Raw genomic sequence first — 18,378 nt, forward strand, 5'->3', positions numbered from 1 at the left:
GGATTCGCTTTTTTATGATTACTTGTAGTCTGCTTCTTCTTCTATGCTCAACAAAAAGAAGCATATTATTAATTTTTTTGTATTAAGTGAGCGCACAGAGATATTAGAACTATGCGATAAATAGTGATAGTATTTGGATTAATAATCTATTTATTGTCTGAACAAATTCTCCGAAATACTAAGTTCAAAATTTTTTATTTAAATACAATGTACACTTTATATTAATAATGTTACGAATATGTATATCTATACAGACTGCCTTCTTGTTAAATTACATAAATTCTGAAAATAATAAGGGATCAAGAAGCTATTTTATTATTTGAGCTGAAACGGTTAAAAAAATTGGTTTCTACCACGAGCTGAGAGCGTAACACAAATAAAGTGCCAAATTACGCTCTTTACACAGATTTTCATGGAACAGCTTTTTATAAAGTCTTATGAGAACTCTAGTGCCGCGTAAATGAACAATACAAAAATTTAAATTCAAACCAAAACACCTGATTTACACATCAACACAAACTGTATATACTTGAAATAAACTGTATGAGTAAAGTCTGTGTAGCATTTTCAATTCTCTATCGACAGGGATGTTACGCTCTCTCAGATGCTCTCATTTATTCGAAAATTTGTTGGTAAAACGCACAGTGTTACTCAAAGTTGCTACGAGCATCTCGTGGAACAAACCTAATATGTGTTTCCAGTTTGGTTGATCTTAAGGTCTTTGTCAATTCTTTCTCTTATTGTGTGATCATTAGCGCCTTAGTTTCTTAAGCATGATATAGAAGATGGTACATGTATGCACACTAAGTTGTAGACCAACTATGCGCTTTGCTATACACTTTGAAACAAGGTGTAATTTTACCACATACATGTCTGCAAACCGAAATTTAGTATGCATACTTGTATATACACAGTGCGATTTGGTAGCACCGCATACTTGGTTTGCATATACGTAGCATCGTCTTATGCATGCTTAAGTTTCAAAAAATTTATTTATTCAACGATCCACACTATGCAAGTTAGTATAAAGAACATGTCGTCATTAATCATGAACCAATGTATTCACTATTTGTGATCAAATGACCAAAAAAGAATAATTTTAGGAAGATATTTGCTTAGTTAAATGTTAATTCAACTTTAAGGATAAATGAATTGTACTGTTAGAGATTAGCTGACCCGTTCTACGTTATGACAACCAAATCAATCAATTATTCATACCGAAGTGTAAGTAAGAGAAACGTAATAACGTATTAATATATGAATATAAACGAAATCTTATATCAGCTGATACAAACATTGAGCAATTTCATTGTATTTCTGTATGTGCGAAGTATATGTGATCGGGTAGAACTTATAATATTTGTATTTTTATGCTGTTTGGCTTTGTCGGCACTCTGTCATAACTTATGACATTTTCTGCGTTTTGTCGCTTGCCGTTTACATTTTTTACGTTCGCTTCATCTACAGAAATTAATTTAGTCGATTGTATCTTGTATTTGCATCGGCACAATGGCTTCAGTGTAGGATTGAAAAGAACATTACTCTCAATAATTTTATAAGTACTATACGGTATACTATAATCAAACAACAAATGAAAATAGTGAGGTAATATTAGGTGTTTTCGGTCGCTCCGAAATGTGACAAAAAAACAACAAGTCGTTTGCTTAAAGTGACTTATTTGTACGTAAAATAGCAACACTACTCTCTCTATATAGCCGATTAATTAGAAAAAAAATGTCACCAAGCCGATAAGCGATCTATTGTGAACTTTCATTGAAAATTTCAACGAATATTCCAGTCACCTGTTAATGTTTGTAAACAAAATTTTAAACAAAATTCAAAAGTTTCACAAACTTGAAAATTGTGGAAATAAAATACTTGAAAAATACCCAAAATTTTGGAAAATAAATAATTTAAAAATATATACATAATTTAATATGTACAAAATTGTGTATATAAATTATAAAAAAAATTATATTTATGTAATTGAAAAGCGCTTTAAATTGTTAAACTTATTAGTTACTAAGAAGTTAATTCTCATTCAGGCTTAGAATTTCTTCGCGAACATAAAATTTGACAGATTGCAACATTGATATTTCACTTAGCGGCTTTAAGCAAGCAACTTGTTTTTTTTTTTTGTCACGATGCGGAGTGGCCGAATACACCTATTTTAAAAACCAATAAATTTTAATATCTGAACGTCAATATGACACATGGAAAATAATTTAGTTTTGAATATATAAAGAGGAAGTATGAAGAAGAATTATAAAAAGTCATGAACGAATTTTGTAGAAATCATGGAAAATTTTGAAAATATCACAACTAAATATGTGAAGCATATTCAGTTAAGATTGGTTGAATCAGTGAGTGATAGAGAATTATTACCCACTTAAACTACGAAAACTTTAAATTATTTAAAATAACTATTTGTGATATTTTTTTATGTTTTATATTCTGATTGCATTTTTCTGACGGAAAATATCTCAAAATAAAATCACTTTCGAACGCGCATAAGTCTATATCGCATTAAGAAAGAATAATAAGTTATGACTCAAATTGAAGTATATTTAATTGAATAAAAACAAGTGTGGTGAGCGATTGCTTTGATATTAAATCTTTTAACTGAAGATTTCGAATCAACCCCTTTTTGCTTCGACCAAGAAAAGTCCTTGTAAATAAATATATTCGTAAATATGTACATGTGTATTAAACAGTTTAAGAATACTAAGTATTTGGTAAGGTTTGGCATATTATAGTGTTTCAAGTGAGTATAATTTGATATACTTATATATTAACATAAGTATGTGTTGCATTAGTTATACATGAAGTAATACTTAAAATATATCTAATATAATTTACAGCCTTTTTGTGAATTTTCTTAACTAATTCAAATAAACTAAATAATAAAATGATAAACGATTGACGCATATATGTTATCCAACTGGTGCAACCGGATATGGCATCATTTCCTTAAGATTTTAGAATAAATTATTACGTACGTACACATAGCAAAAGTAATAGTATTAAATGCGAATAAAAGTTTTTCAGTAACAGAAAAACTTACATTTAAAATCATGCAACGTAATCACGAGTCGTTGCGTAGTCATCATTGAAGCGGCCAGATGCTGCAATGAAAAAAAAAATTATTGTTACATTAGTACAAAAACTTGTTTTATTTTATTTTTTAGTTCAGTACATTATATTTATATTTGAAATCTTTAAATCAATTTTCAGCCTGTAGTTCTTGTTATTTATTGTTGGTATAATATTCTCACTATATGGGCTGTACATTGCGCCCTGAATATAGTCTAAAATTCTATACTGCGCCAAAAGTGCGGCAAAAAACAACAAACCTTTTGCTAAAGTTTCAAAAGCCGTAATTATTCTTTCAGCGTAGCAAACAACTACACGAAAGTTATGATAGAGAACATATGAAACAACAAAAATGCTCTAAATATCACTTTATTTCTATATATCTTAATTATGTTATACAATATAATAAAATATAAAATATGTATATCGTCATCTTTCTGACAGCTGTGTCATAACTTCCTTTAGTGTTGTACAACGTCCGTTTACTACGGTCCTCCGCTTTTAATATCGTTGGTACTCTTGATGCTAACGTGGCGTATGACCCTATGTAGCCCTTTGAGACCGTCTTTGTTATGTGTTATAGTCGGTATTTTCTGGTTGCTATTAACATCATTACTGGAATTAGTCTGCTACTCAATACCAGAAGATGGAATCTCTTGCGCCACATAAGCTTCATTGGGAACAATGAATGGTTCAACTGTAAACGAGTATTAAATGAACCTCAATCAGTTCAGTTCGTTTTTTGTATAACAATACTTCAGTTGGTTTACATGTGCTTTAATAAAGCGCTCATTAATTTGATTATCAGTTTTTAATTCATAGTTCACTACTCCAAGTTTCTTTATGACTACAGCACGTATCTGAGTCCATTTATTATTAGTGGAATGAAGTTTATAATAAACGTTATCTACAATAGGCATTTTCTGAAATGCGTATTGAAATTTCGATAATAAATAATAATAATTCTTTGCAATTATGGATGAAAATATTTTTTTTTTACATGATTCTGAATAAAATATAATTTTTCGTGCCTTTTAACAGTAAAATAGTAAATAGAAAAAAAAAACCTATTTATTACGAACAATAACGACACGAAGTACGAATAATTAACGAAATCATTCGTTGACAGATAACTGGAAATTTCGTAGGTACTTCCAAAAATCGTTCACAATAGCCGAGTTTTTAGTGTTGGCAACCATGCGATTTGACCTGGTTATTAGTTAAGCGATTTCAAAAAGGTTGGCCTAAATAAGCGATCAGCGTTGTTGTTTCATATGTTATTTTTAAAATAAGCAGTTGTTTTTTTGTGATATGCTTACAAAAGAAAAGGCCTAATACTGAGCTGTTTTAATTTTGTCTCCTTTTTCGATTTTTACTATTTGATGTAGTCAAGACGAATTTTCATTTTTCTACCATTTAGGAGCTCGGTGGTGATTTCATTCCGAGATTGTAGGATGCTATTGATAACAAATAAGAAATTCGTTGAGCTTCTTGTCAATAATACCCTTTGTCGTTTTAAGTCCCGATTTAAGAGGATCAACGATTCGTTCTGTTTAGCCATTTGATTGTGGACTATATGGAGCTGTAGTTATGTGAATTATTCCTTGGAATTTGCAAACATTTTTGAATTCCTGTGAGACGTATTGTGGAGGATTATCACTAACGATTGTGTTACAAAGGCCGTGTGCGCAAAAGCTCTCTCAATGAACTTAATATTTTTTGTTGCAGTGATAATTAAAATTTTGAATATTTCTGGCCATTTGTTAAAAGCGTCTATGATGACAAGGAAGTAATTGACGTCGATTGGACCGACGTAGTCAATATGAATTCGTTTCCATGGTGCAGAAGAAAATTTCCATTGTGATGAACTACATTTCATTAGACTTTTTTAGGCTCTAGCGCATGTGCCACAATTTTTTACCACATTTTCGATATCAAGGTTAATATTTTAATGTTTGGCCAAAAAACTTTAGTAGCAGCAAGTAGTTTCATACGACATTAACCTGAATGTTCGTTATGGTGATCTTCAAGGACATGCTGATGATAAATTTTGGGAATAACAATTCTATCACCAAAGAAAATATTTCGTTGTTGGATCATAAGATGATATCGATGCTGGAAAAATCCCGCTACTTTACTATATTTGATTTGTTTTTTTTTTGAGGCCAACAGTCATTTTAAATGTAGAAAATTGACCTTATTGAGAGTATGGCAGGCTTTAGTTGCTAATTGAATATTAGTAAAAGTGATTGAAAGTTTGGTGGATGTTTCTAACGCAAAACAATTGATTTTCATGTCCTCTTCTTTTTATAATTGAATGGGTGCTATGACGGTGTCATCAGGTTTTACATTGTTTGCGATTAATCAAAAAATAATGTCGGCATATTCAAAGCTGTCAGTATTAATGTATTTAATAGAGAAGTCGTATGACAGAATAGTGGTATCATTCAACAAAGTGATATCATTCTTCGGATTGAAGTGGCTTATGGTCAACAGGAATGGTTAGGCTACGACCATTAATGTAATAGTGACATTTTATCTTTTGTTGTAGAATTTGATTGTAATGACTTGTTTTTGCGAGAAAATCAATGATGAATTGCTAAAACTTTTGAACTTGAAGATGGCTCGACGACTGTTCCTTCTGCTCTAAAAGTACCCAGATTTTGTACATAAAACACAAAAATTTAAATTTTATTCCAAATTTATTTTATCTCCTTCAAAATATGCTCCTTCTGAAGCTATACACATATGCCAACGCTTAACCCAATCTTCCATACACTTTTCGTAGGCCCGTGCAGGTATGGCTTTAAATTCATTTAGCGAATACTCTTTTACCACTTCCATCGACTCAAAACGCTTACCACGAAGGGGCAATTTGAGTTTCGGGAACAGGAAAAAGTCGCACGGATACAGATCTGGCAAATATGGTGACTGAGCGATGGCAGTGGTGCCGTGTTTGGTCAAAAAATCGCGTACAACAAGAATTTTCCAAAGTAAAAATCGCTAAATGCACTTGAGGTAGTCTCACATTAACAGCTGCTGTAAACAAACTAATTGACAGATGGCGCTCAAATTTGTACCATATGTCAAGAAAGGTACCAACATAACAAAACAAATTTTTTGAAAAAGGTCTATTACTTAAGAAGTAGTTAACAAACAACAAAATCCGGACACTTTTTGAGCAGAAGGTATATTAAATATATATAAACTCATTTATATATTCTTGTATATCAATTATACATGTTATGTACATGTTATACATTATACATGTTATTATACATGTATATTATGTATATTATACATGTTAAAAAAGTTCTTCCCTTTTGTTTGTTTGGGATTTTTTTTGTTTATTTAAATTTCGTTCATGTGCCTAATAAGTAATTTCAATCACTTAATTTTGGGACACATATTTTGCAAAGTTGCATTCGACAATTTTACTAAGTTAACAAGCACATGCCCTAACGGAAGATAAAGATGACGACACCAAGGAAACTTTCTATGAACAACTTGAACAAGCATGTGAACGCTGTCCCCATCATGACATCAAAATCGTATCTTTGGTGCTACTGTCTGAAAGTTCAGCGTTCACACAAAAACTTCTAATAATGGAAGAAGGCTGGTTGATTTCGCCGCGCTAAAAACATGGTGGTTAGTAGTATCAGATTCCAGTATCAACATGGTGTCACCTGATCACCACACAAGATCTCAAATTGATCACGTTGTGATAGACGAAAGGTATGCTTCCAGTGTCTTAAATGTACATACTAACGGAGAAGCCAACATCGACTCGAATCATTATCTTGTTGCAGCCAAGATCCACACACGTCTATGTGCGATGAAAAAAGTACGTGAACAAGCACAACGAAAGCTAGAAGTCGAAATATCTGGAAAATTCATCTGAAGAAGCCGATATATGCGCGCAATGGAACCACATTTTAAACTCTATGCGTACCTCTGTAGAAGACGTGATTGGCTATCAACGTAAACAAAGAAACAGCTAGTACGACCAAGAGTGTCGTGATGCTACCGCAGAGAAAGATGCAGCATCTCAGCATACCGGCAAAAAAGAAGGAAAAAGAAACTTCTTTCAGGCGAAAGAAGAAAGAATCAGAAAGACGTTAGTACGAAGAGCATGAGAAGCCTGACAAATGGTTATAAACCCAGAGTTAATTCCTGCAAAGATCAAAATGTTAATCTGGCGATAGATATCCATAGCATGCTTAACATTTGGAGGAATCACTTCTCGAACCTACTAAATAGTTATAGTACTGATGTGACTGAAAGCGAAAATGATCCCAAAATCGCAATTGTTGACGATGAAATAATCATTCTGCATCCCGATCATAATGACGTTAAAACAACCATAATGCGGTTCAAAACCAAAAACCTGCAGGCACCGGCTGAACTGTTTAAAGCTAGAGGCGAAGAGCTATTAAAATGTATGCTACAGCTGATTCGCAACATATAGTCGGATGAATGTATATCCAACGATTGGAATTTAAGTGTGCTTTGCCCAATCCATAAAAAATGTGATCCTGCAGACTACGCCAATTATCGCGGGATCAGGCTTTTAAATATCGCATATAAGGTTCTATCAAACGTACTAGGTGAAACATTAAAGCCAATCGTCAACCAACTAATTGAACCTTATCAGTGTGGCTTCAGACCTGGCAAATCCACCCAAGAGAAAAACAAATAGACACATATCACCTATTTGTCGATTTCAAAACTGCTTTTGACACTAGGACTAGAAGCACTCCTCTGCCCCTATATCTGAATTTGGTATCTCAGTAAAACTTATACGGTTATATAAAATGACGTTGAGCAACACCTCCAGCTTCGTTATAATTATTATATAAATGAGAACAAAACAAAGTACTTTCTGACAACAAACAAATCTCCTGAGCGTCTTGATATCCACGTAACTGTTGATTTGGAAAAGGCGTACTTTAATATACCTGTTGCGGAAGAGGATAGAGAAAAAACAGCAATAATTACACTTTTCGGCCTGTATGAATTTAATGTGATGACTTTTGGACTTCGTAATCCAGCACAATTATTTCCAAGGTTCATGGACTAAGTTCTCTTCGGGTTTAACTTTGCCATATGTTATATTGATGATATTTGTATCGCATCCGATAACATAGACGAGCAGATACAACATGTGCGCAGCATGCTACAAAGACTACAGGAACATAACCTTAAAATAAACATTGCGAAATGTGTGTTCGCACAGAAAGAAGTTAAATTCCTTGGTCATCTCATTAATCATAAAGGAATCCGTCCACCAGGCAAGAAAATTGAGACGATTGCAAATTTTCCAAAACCAAGGGTAATGCATGAGCTATAGCGATTCATTGCAATTACCAATTTTTATCGACGTTTTATTCCAAAAGCGGCAGAGATCCAGGGACGGCTTCAAAACTTAATTAAGGGTAACAAAAAACAGGACAAAGCTGTTATTGAATGGACCGCGGATGCAGATAACGCACTTGCGGGATACAAAGAAGCCTTAATTAATGCATCAAAAATCGTTCACCCAATTCCAGACGCAAACCTCGTACTCCACTGGATGCCAGTAACGTAGCTGTTGGCGCTGCAATAAATCAAACCAACAACGGACAACTCGAGCCTTTAGGGTTTTACTCAAAGCGATTGACGAACACCCAAGTCAAGTATAGCACGTATGACCGTGAGTTGCTCGCGATTTACCAATAGGTCAAATATTTCAAATATGCGATTGAAGGTAGACGTTCCACTATTTTCACCGATCATAAGCCGATTACGTATGCATTTCGACAGAAACCGGAAAAGGCATCGCCACGCCAGCTAAGACATATAGATTACATCGGTCAATTCACAACTAACATTATGCATATAACTGGCAAGAATAATTTTCTGTCACGCATCGAAGCTGTCAGCAACGAAGACCTAGTTGACCTTGACCAATTAACAGCAAGCCAGAAAACCAACATTGAAACAAATGGTTTTCTGTATAATACGAATAAATCTGCACTTCAATTGGAATGGATAGTCATTCCAAATTCATTTAAGGACGTTGCATGCGATGTATCATCAAATCATTTTCGTCCTTTTGTAACTTAACAAACAAACAAGGTGGAGCGAGTTAAATTATGTCTTCAGTGCCAACGAGCAAAATTCACGCAACAACATTGACCTCATTGGGCCTCTACCATCGTCAAACGTTTACCGATATTGCCTGTATGAATCGGTTTACCAGATGGCCAGCGGTAGTCCCTATCGAGGATATACATGCCAGCACGGTGGCCACAGCGCTCATCAATGGTTGCACCATGCTCTTTGGCGTTCCGAAGCAGATCATAATAAATTAAGGAAGACAATTCGAATCAGCACTGTTCAATGAACTGGCGAAACTCATTGGTGCCAAACATGTCCGAAGTAGTCCATGTCATCCTCAAGCAAATGGTTTGATTGAACGACTTCACAGGACTCTCAAAACTGCAATGAAATGTAATGAGCATCAATGGTCTGACGCAATACCATTGATTGATTTAGCACTTAGAAATATTTTTAAAGAAGACCTCAAAGCAACTCCAGCAGAAATGGTATATGGGACAACATTGCGGTTGCCGAGCGATTTCCTGGAGCAAGATAATAATTACAAAATCTTAGAACATGAATTCGTGGAAAATATGAGCCAGATGATGTCCCAAATACCACTCAAATACCACTCAAAAGAAAAGGTATTCTTACAGAAGCAACTGCAACACGCTACTCACGTGTTTTTGAGGGATGATAGTATCCGCCCACCATTAAAAACACCATATGACACCGCGTTCAGACAAGACGTATGATCTTCTAATCAAAGGAAAACCGGTGCGGGTGAGTGTTGATCGAGTAAAGGCAGTATTTTTATCAAGTGACTACGAAGACTTAAGCTCATCACATACAGAAACTATGGCAGATACTTGAATGGATACCAAATCCAGTAATGTAACACGAAGAGAACGATTAGTGCAGGTTCCAAGAAGATACGTTAAATTTGACTTAACGTGACATCGCGCCTGAATCAGTCACTGCCAGGGGAGTGATGTGACGGTTGCATATTCACCACTTAATATTGAAAATGAGATGAGTTGACAATGCAAGAAAATTTGTAAAGAAGCTTACAATATTTTTATTTAGAAAAAAAAAATGGTCATTCTATTAGCGATTCGAAAACTAAAAATCGAAAACGAACACGTATAATTTCGTCACACGAAATTGAATTATTAGTTCTTGTTTAAGTAAACAAATAAACAATTAAATTAAGTAGGATAAAGCCTACAATTTCTCTATAACGAAGTTCGTTGCAGGCACCAACGACTTCTTTATAGAGAGGTTTGACTGTATATTAAATATATTAAAATAAATATTAATCGGCAAAATAGAAATATTATATTACTTGACTATTACTAAATCATTTGTGTAATATTAATTTTTCCTCCTTATTAATTATTATATTATATACTTACAATCTTCCATTAAAATAACTGAAGACGTTTCAGGATTTGTGCTTGCAATCGTGTGTGACATCAAGTTAAATTCGTCATCCATTAAAAATGACGGATTCCATCGAGGTCTTGGCGTTGTGCGGTGTATTGTTGTAGTTCCGCCTACTGACGGTGTTGAGTACAAGCTTAGATTTGTTGGACTTATAACACCAGACATAGATGGAATTGAACTGGAATAACCTAAAAGCTGAAATGTAAGTAATAGAAATTTAAATCGATGACAATAAACAATTTTCGGTTGTTTTATGTATTTCTGTATAGCCAAAATTTTGCGTAATCATAAATAAATGGAAACATCAACAAAATTGAAACATCTACATTTTTACTTTCATCAATAAATTACGAAAATTTAACAGCTATTTAGTTATACATAGAAATCAACTTACCGGAGTTGTTTGCGCATGAAAATGATTAAAGTAATCACGTCCATTTGATCCCGGATATGATTGAGATGAAATACGGGTTAAAGACTTGCAGCGTGCAATATCTATATGCATTTGTGGACTTAGTGGACAAGGAGGTGGGGGTGAAATTGTGGCAACAATAATATCATTTGAGCTAGAGCAGTTACTGGCACTAGTACAAACAGTTGACGACGAGGCAGTGCTAGTTATTACTTCTGATATATTGCTACTGGTATTCGAATGTACCTCATTTACACTGGCACTACTGACAATTGTTTTTGTAGAGTGTTTTGTTAATGTTTCTAAATCATGTGAATTGTCATTTGCGTGCTGTTCTGGGGTTTGAGTATTTTGAGGAGGTGTTATCGATATTGGTGGTGAATTTATTATTGTGAGATCACCAGTTGAACGAATAATAGCAACAGGACGCGCCATTGGTGGTAGCGGTGGTGGTGGCAGCATAAATGAATGCGTTTGTTGATAATTAGCAGACGTTAGTTTTGAGTTGCGCAATGTAACGCTATCTGTACTATTAATATCATCACTGGAAGTTATGTTGCTTGTTGCAGCATTCGGTACTGTCTCATGAACATAAGTTGCGTAATCTGGCATATCCTGATGAGGTTGTTGTTGACGGTGAACTTGGTGATGTTGATGAGCTGTTGAAGAATCAGTAACCTCGGAATTTGTATTAGGACTGCTGTGCTGCTGATAATATAAATCACTTGGACTCACTGAATTACTAACTAATGTTGTACCTGAGCTTTGTTGTATGAATACTAAAATTAAATTAATTAAATTTAAAAATAAAATATTTATTTCAAACGTATGTACCTTCATTGGAGCGCATGTGATTCATACTGATAAATGAACGATTATTTGAAGGAGTAAAACGTTGCAGACTTATATCAGACGAGTGATTATTTTCATTACTACTAGTGTTTTCATTTGGTCGTAATATCACTGAAAAACTGCAATGGTTGCCAGCCGCACTATGATTTGCTGGTGAAATGCAAAGATCACTTTTACATGGACCAACATTTTCACGTAGTAGTGGTGAAGTGCTTAAATGCATACTTCGTGGATCTACAAAATCAACTGTCAAGTAAAGTTTTTCAAAATAAATGAAAATTAAGTTACAAGTAAATATCCAATGTTTACTTAATTAATTTATAATATTTACTACCCGAATTTTATCTTAGTCAAATTATTTAACATGGAAATAGAACAACTTAGTTATATTGTTTTAACAGTTTATCTAAGATACATTGCCAAATTTTCTTATTGCATACTTTTCATTTAATATATTTATTTATTTATTTATTTATTTTTCATTTCTTTATTTTTTTTTTATATTACTAACAGTAAACAAAAAAATATTAAAAGAATCACAGAGTTCTAATACAATCCAATAAAGCCTGAACTAATAGTTCGTACTGCAGTTTCTATCCACAGTGAAGGACGTAAGAATGCTTCGGATTTGAAAACCCTTCAATGCTGATAATCAATGCAATCGCTCTACTCTCTACGGGAACGGTGACTCTATTCAACTTGGAGAAGCCCTCAATAACTGAAAGGCTGATATCAACGCCATTTAGGAATTTCGATTAACAGGCTGCTCTAAAACAGCAAACTGCGATATCGACTAAAGATGTCTTTCAAATAGGCATGAATTTAAATGCGGTTTTTTGGTTTACAAAAGACTGTCACAGTTCAGCGGTGCATATCAGTGAACGAAAGGCTTGCTACAATCCGCAACAAGAAAGATGTGCTCTCAAAGTCCCTAATCGAAAATGATGGTGTTGAAATTCCACCACCATAACGTTATAACGAAGTGCATGTCACTATATAGCGACTAAAGAAGAACAAAGAAAAATAGTCTAGCGGTCCACATCAGTGAACGAAAGGCTTACTACAATCCGCACCAAGGAAGATGTGCTCTCAAAATCCCCAATCGAAAATGATGGTGTTGAAATTCCACCACCTAGTCATAACGAAGTGCGTGTTACCATATAGCGACTAAACAAGAACAAACCAACAGGCGCAGATGACCTACCTGAAGAATTATTCAAGAGCAGTGGCGATACTGAATAGCTTAGGGAACATGTATCAGTTTATCTACAGAATATGGTTAGATAAAAGTGTGCCCAGCAATTGGAATTTCAGTACCTTTTGTACAATTTTCAAAAATAGCGACCGAGGATTTGCGCCAACTATCGCGGAATTAATATAATACCTGTCGAGCTCAAGGTCTTTTCGACTTTACAATGTAAAAGATTAAAGCCACATGCCAATTCACTAATTGAATCTTATCAGTGTGGCTTTCGACCCGGTCATTGACCAGATATTCACACTGCGACAAATCCTGGAGTAAGCCCACGAATAAAACATCGACACTCACTAACTTTTTGTCGATTATAAAGCAGCTTTCGATAGCCCCATAAAAGATCGCATTTACGCCGCAATTTCTGCGCTCGATAGACCTGAAAAACTAATACGACTTTGCAGAATGACACTGAGCAAACAGCCCTGAAGCTCGCTCAAGGTAGGGAGAAATGAGGGAATGAGGACAAAGCGAAGCATATGTCGGAATCTGTCAAAGATTTTATCTAACTTAGCCTCGCTATGACAAGTAAGATTTATGTCAGCTTAGAGATCAGACAAAAAATAATTTTTTTGTGCTTCTGAATGGGGCAGAAGCATGGGCGTTATTACAGAATGATGAATCAGCACTGGGAGTGTTCAAGAAAAAAGTTCTTCGTAATGTCTTTTGTGAATAAACCACGAGCTCTACGAGCTTTTTAACAACATTGATATAAATAAGCGAATTAAAATCCAGTGGCTTCGCTGTACCAAGTATTGTTGGAAGAAGTTGGAGGAAGCAGGCGTAAACACAGACCGTGTCTCCAGTGGAGTAATCGAGTTAAGGGAGTACTAACCGGGCTTGATGTACGAGACTAGACAAGGTGCGCACACAGCCGACAGTGCATGTTACGTCAAGACGAAACTCGGTAACGGCCAAATGTGGGGTTTGAATGTTTTAATTTTCAATGTATCAAAATGCTGTAGTGATGGAGTTATATTAATATTTTTGATTAAACGCGGGCGATGATAACGATATTGAGTCAGCATGCTTTTCCGACAGTTGGACCGCATATTGCTTTTGTGGTTAAGTTCTAATCTGCTAATTACGGTACTCCTCTCCGCTGTACATACAAAAGGCAGAGAACGCGAAGTCGGTCAGACTATGGTAGAATAAAGAACTACCAGTAGTCGTAATGTCTTGTAGTTTATGTGTATTATATATAAGTTATGAAAGACTAGACTAAGTTATGAAAGACAGAAAGACTAAAGATATGAATGTGTGAAAGCGCGATAGGTGGAGATAGATGTTTTTGATAAATAAAGATCTATCAGATGTGGAGCCCTGAAATTTTAACGATCACGCTCAATTTTGATTGGCGCTATGTAAGTATGATTCAAGTAATCTTTCTGGAATACAGGCGCCTATTCCGGATGATCTCTATTTCCCATACACTATTGAAAACAGAAACGAATATTTAAAATTAAAAAAATTAACTGAATATCGGGTACCAGTTCTGAAGACGTATCACAGTCTTCTAGCCAAAAAATCTAGTCTCTACTATTAAATTAAATGATGTACCTATTAGCACCTATAGCAGGTGCTACCCATAATGCGCCTTCCGCAAAGATGAAGAGGCTTAAGTTATTAAACGGCTGTTTTCTGAAGATTGCTAAAGACGAGGAAATCACCATAAGTGGGTTACTGCCTTGATCACCGGACGACTCAATTTTTTCATCAATAGAAAGCTCCTATCAACGATTTGAGTATTTAAGACTAGAAGTACTATGAATTTATTTTGATTATTGCTGATATAACATTCCAATTTATTATTCCTTTTTATATTTTTTAGTCAATTTGTAAGAATTAAATTTTTTTAATATATATGTAAGATTTTAAACCATTCTGCATAATTTTAATTGGTTTGAAATTGCAAAGCTTTTGGAAATATCTGTTGGCTTAATAAGCTATTATTAGTATTAACGTTGGTATTGGGTACCTTTAAGTTTGTTGTAGCATAATATATCAATATTTAGTACTTGGAAGAATATTTTACATTCGCTGCTCTATGTTAATAGCTTCAAACTTGTTTGGCTGAAAGCAGTTACTGAATTTGCATTACGAATAAAATGAATAGAATTAATCGCGAATTCCTACTAGTAATTACTCCTGTCTTTATTTTGTTTGTGGGCCGAAGACATAGATCTCATTTATTTAATTAGTGCATTGATTGGGTCATAACATATTTAAAGCTCTAACCAATTTATAATTTATGGTATTTAGCAAATGTGTACTTATTGAATAATATGCAATTCTTCTACAAGCTGAACATATAATATCCATATATTATCACATTCATTCAAAACAAATGAGCAAATAGATTTATGTTTGCCTAAGTATTTTTCCGCAAATATTCAGAGTTATAGAATGCCAGCAACTACAAATTCTTCAACAGAATTTAATTCCTCAATAGTTATATTTTCTAAAGTATTTATTAATTTATTTATTTCGCTTTGTCTTGGCATTTTAAATAATATAAAATTATATGATAAATTTAAATGATATTAAAATTTAAGAATATTTGAGTATTTTACTGTAAACATATGTTTCGCTTTTGCTGTTGATACGAGTGCTTCTAAGGCATTAGCATTTTGGGTCGTTCAGGCAACAGATTATAATCAAGATGCTAATTTTTTTTATATGAAGTTTTTTAATCTGCTAAGCGGCTAATCTGTTGTCAGAATACTCCTAATATGTTACAGTTTTATTGCGAAAATTTCATACAAAAATAAAAATTTTAGAAAAAAAAATTAAACATTTATTGCAAAGGAAAATCGTGTAAACTAGCATTTGCCATGAATATTATAATAGGAGTATTCGGACGTAGCTCTGTAACTCAGTAACTGCGTATTCAGTAACGTTGTAGAATGGTAAACTTCTGAAAGCACTGGAACTATCAAAACGAATAATTTTTTTTTTATTACACAAAAGTAAGAAAAAAAGGAAAAGGTAAAATTTAATTTGAAGTAAAATTTAAGTGAAATTTGTTTTTTATATATTTTTTTATTTCTATTTAAAGATATTTAAGCAATTTTAAGCAAGAAGCTTAAAAATACATCGTTATATATATAAGCAGTAATTTTGTTATTAAATAAATGTATTAACCTTGCTTTCTAAAAGAATGAATAAGTATTTTAATTATGGCAAAAAAAACTACTTTGTGTACAAATACATGAAAAACATTAACACGGAACCGAACCGAAAACCGAAAAAAAACGATATTTTTGCCGGAACGAAAACCGGAATGCAAAAAATTCGCTTCGAAGCCCTGGTTATAACCAACTCTAAAATTTTCCAACAATTAAAAAATTTTGGATTTCTGAATTGATTAAAAACCATATTTTATGATTGTTGCCACGTTAATTTAAATTAAGATGTTACTTTATTCGCATAAAAACGACAGCTTGAGATTTAACGCATCAATTATTATACAATATCATTCGATGTTTTAAAATTTTTAATAAATAAAAAAAAACTGAAAACTGAATATTTAAAATATATATTACTTAGAAATTGCTTATTTAAAATATTAATTAATAACAGTTTGTTTTTTAACAGTTTGTTTTTAGTATTGGGGAATTAAGAACACAATCCCATATACTAAAAAGTCATTACAAGTAGTGAACTGATATGTTGTCTTAACGTAGAATTAAATGGTAAATTTATTAGTATCTCATAATTTGGAACTTACTGCTATAACCACTTGAAACAACCATAGAAGATCCAATTGGAGTACGAGCATCACTAGAACCGATAACTGCGCTATTTGCCGTTGCTAAATTATTTTGTGCTGCTGGAAGTTGATATGCACTGCATTCATAAGTGTTACATGTATTTTCCATTTTTATAGCATTTATATTGGCCTGTATTATTTCATTTGCTGTTTCATCCAATATGGAAGCTGTAAGAAAAATTATATAACCAAAGTTTGCAAGGTTTAGTTTTAATCATTTTTAACGAAAGAACAATACCTTTTGACAGTTTCCAAAGTTCTTTTGACGAAAACACTCCAGTTGCTAATATAATGTCATTACATACCACTCCATTATAGGGATTATGGTATCCTGCAAAGGAAATAACACAGTTAACATTCAAACTACCTTTTCTCATAAAGAAAATTTTAATTATTATCGTTTTTCTTTTCAATTTTGTGAAATCATACTTTCAACGTAATTCAAATTAATAAGTCAGTGTTTCTGAAAGTGTTGTGATAATAAAGTTCCAAAGTCAAAAATAAATACAGGTAATGATTAAAATCAGTCAATGCTCTTTTTTGTACTACATTGTCTAGACTTTGTATTTATCATTGTTTTCTATTTTTTAATGTCGCTTGTATTAACGCCTATTCGCGTGTGAGATAGTATTCGCCATTAAAGTTAACATATATTTTGCAAATGAATAAATAAGCAAAGGGAGATCTAAAGTTATGTAAAATAGAGAGTAACCCAAATAAATTATAGTATTGAAAAGAAAAACATTTAAAAATTGAAAGAGTCCTAATGATATAAGGAAAAACTGATATTTCACTATGGTATATGTGCGCAATCTTATCCAAAAAGGAACTCAAATAGTCTTTACCAAAAATCCACTCCCGTTGTTTTTCATTGGTTTGAAACCGTCAGATACAAATAGGGTATTTTTAACTGTAACAGCCTACTACACACAAAAATTACATTTAAAGCTCCACGAAAATATTGATCACTCTGTGTACAACAAACTCGAAAAACCATTTCTTCAGTCAATATCAATAAGAGTTAAAAACAATAAAAGTCCAATTTGTATAACCTCTATTTATTGCCCACCAAACTAAAAAATGAAAAGTCATCAGTTTGAGGAATTTTTCTATATGCTTGCTCAAACATTTATAGCTGCTGGGAACTTCAACGCAAAGCATACTCAGTGGGGCTCCAGACTAATCACACCAAGAGGTCGTGAATTGCTTAAGACTATACAGGCTAACAATTTGCTTCACGCATCAACTGGTGAACCAACTTACTGGCCAACAGACCACAATGAAGTTTCAGACGTGATTGATTCTTGCATACATAAAGGCATTTATAGCTCACTATTATTGATACATTATTGATACATGCAGACTAGTTCCTGGCATAGAGATCTGCGATAGGATAGATCGCATGAACATGGAACTTCGCTTCGGTAGGAAGTTCGAAGTCCTCATACCCGATCGATTGGACTGGGTAAA

At 33.5% G+C, this 18,378-nt stretch overlaps 1 protein-coding gene across 3 annotated transcripts in view; it reads right to left on the bottom strand.

Annotated features, from left to right (window-relative positions):
• Nucleotides 1–1,963: 1,963 nt before the first annotated feature.
• The window catches only part of LOC119678915 (nuclear factor 1 X-type), a 52,271-nt gene continuing 35,856 nt past the window's right edge, over nucleotides 1,964–18,378 (bottom strand). For all 3 annotated transcript variants that reach the window (XM_038091005.1, XM_038091004.1, XM_038091003.1), the window contains exons 8-14: nucleotides 17,147–17,239; nucleotides 16,867–17,076; nucleotides 11,867–12,130; nucleotides 11,015–11,811; nucleotides 10,590–10,815; nucleotides 3,065–3,125; nucleotides 1,964–2,969 (exon numbers count right to left, since the gene is read on the bottom strand). In XM_038091005.1, coding sequence (XP_037946933.1) covers nucleotides 3,073–3,125; nucleotides 10,590–10,815; nucleotides 11,015–11,811; nucleotides 11,867–12,130; nucleotides 16,867–17,076; nucleotides 17,147–17,239 — 1,643 coding nt within the window. In that variant the 3' untranslated portion in view covers nucleotides 1,964–2,969; nucleotides 3,065–3,072. The remainder of the gene's footprint in view (nucleotides 2,970–3,064; nucleotides 3,126–10,589; nucleotides 10,816–11,014; nucleotides 11,812–11,866; nucleotides 12,131–16,866; nucleotides 17,077–17,146; nucleotides 17,240–18,378) is intronic.

Source organism: Teleopsis dalmanni, chromosome 2 (genome assembly GCF_002237135.1).
Source record: "Teleopsis dalmanni isolate 2A chromosome 2, ASM223713v2, whole genome shotgun sequence".
Taxonomy (NCBI): Eukaryota; Metazoa; Arthropoda; class Insecta; order Diptera; family Diopsidae; genus Teleopsis; species Teleopsis dalmanni.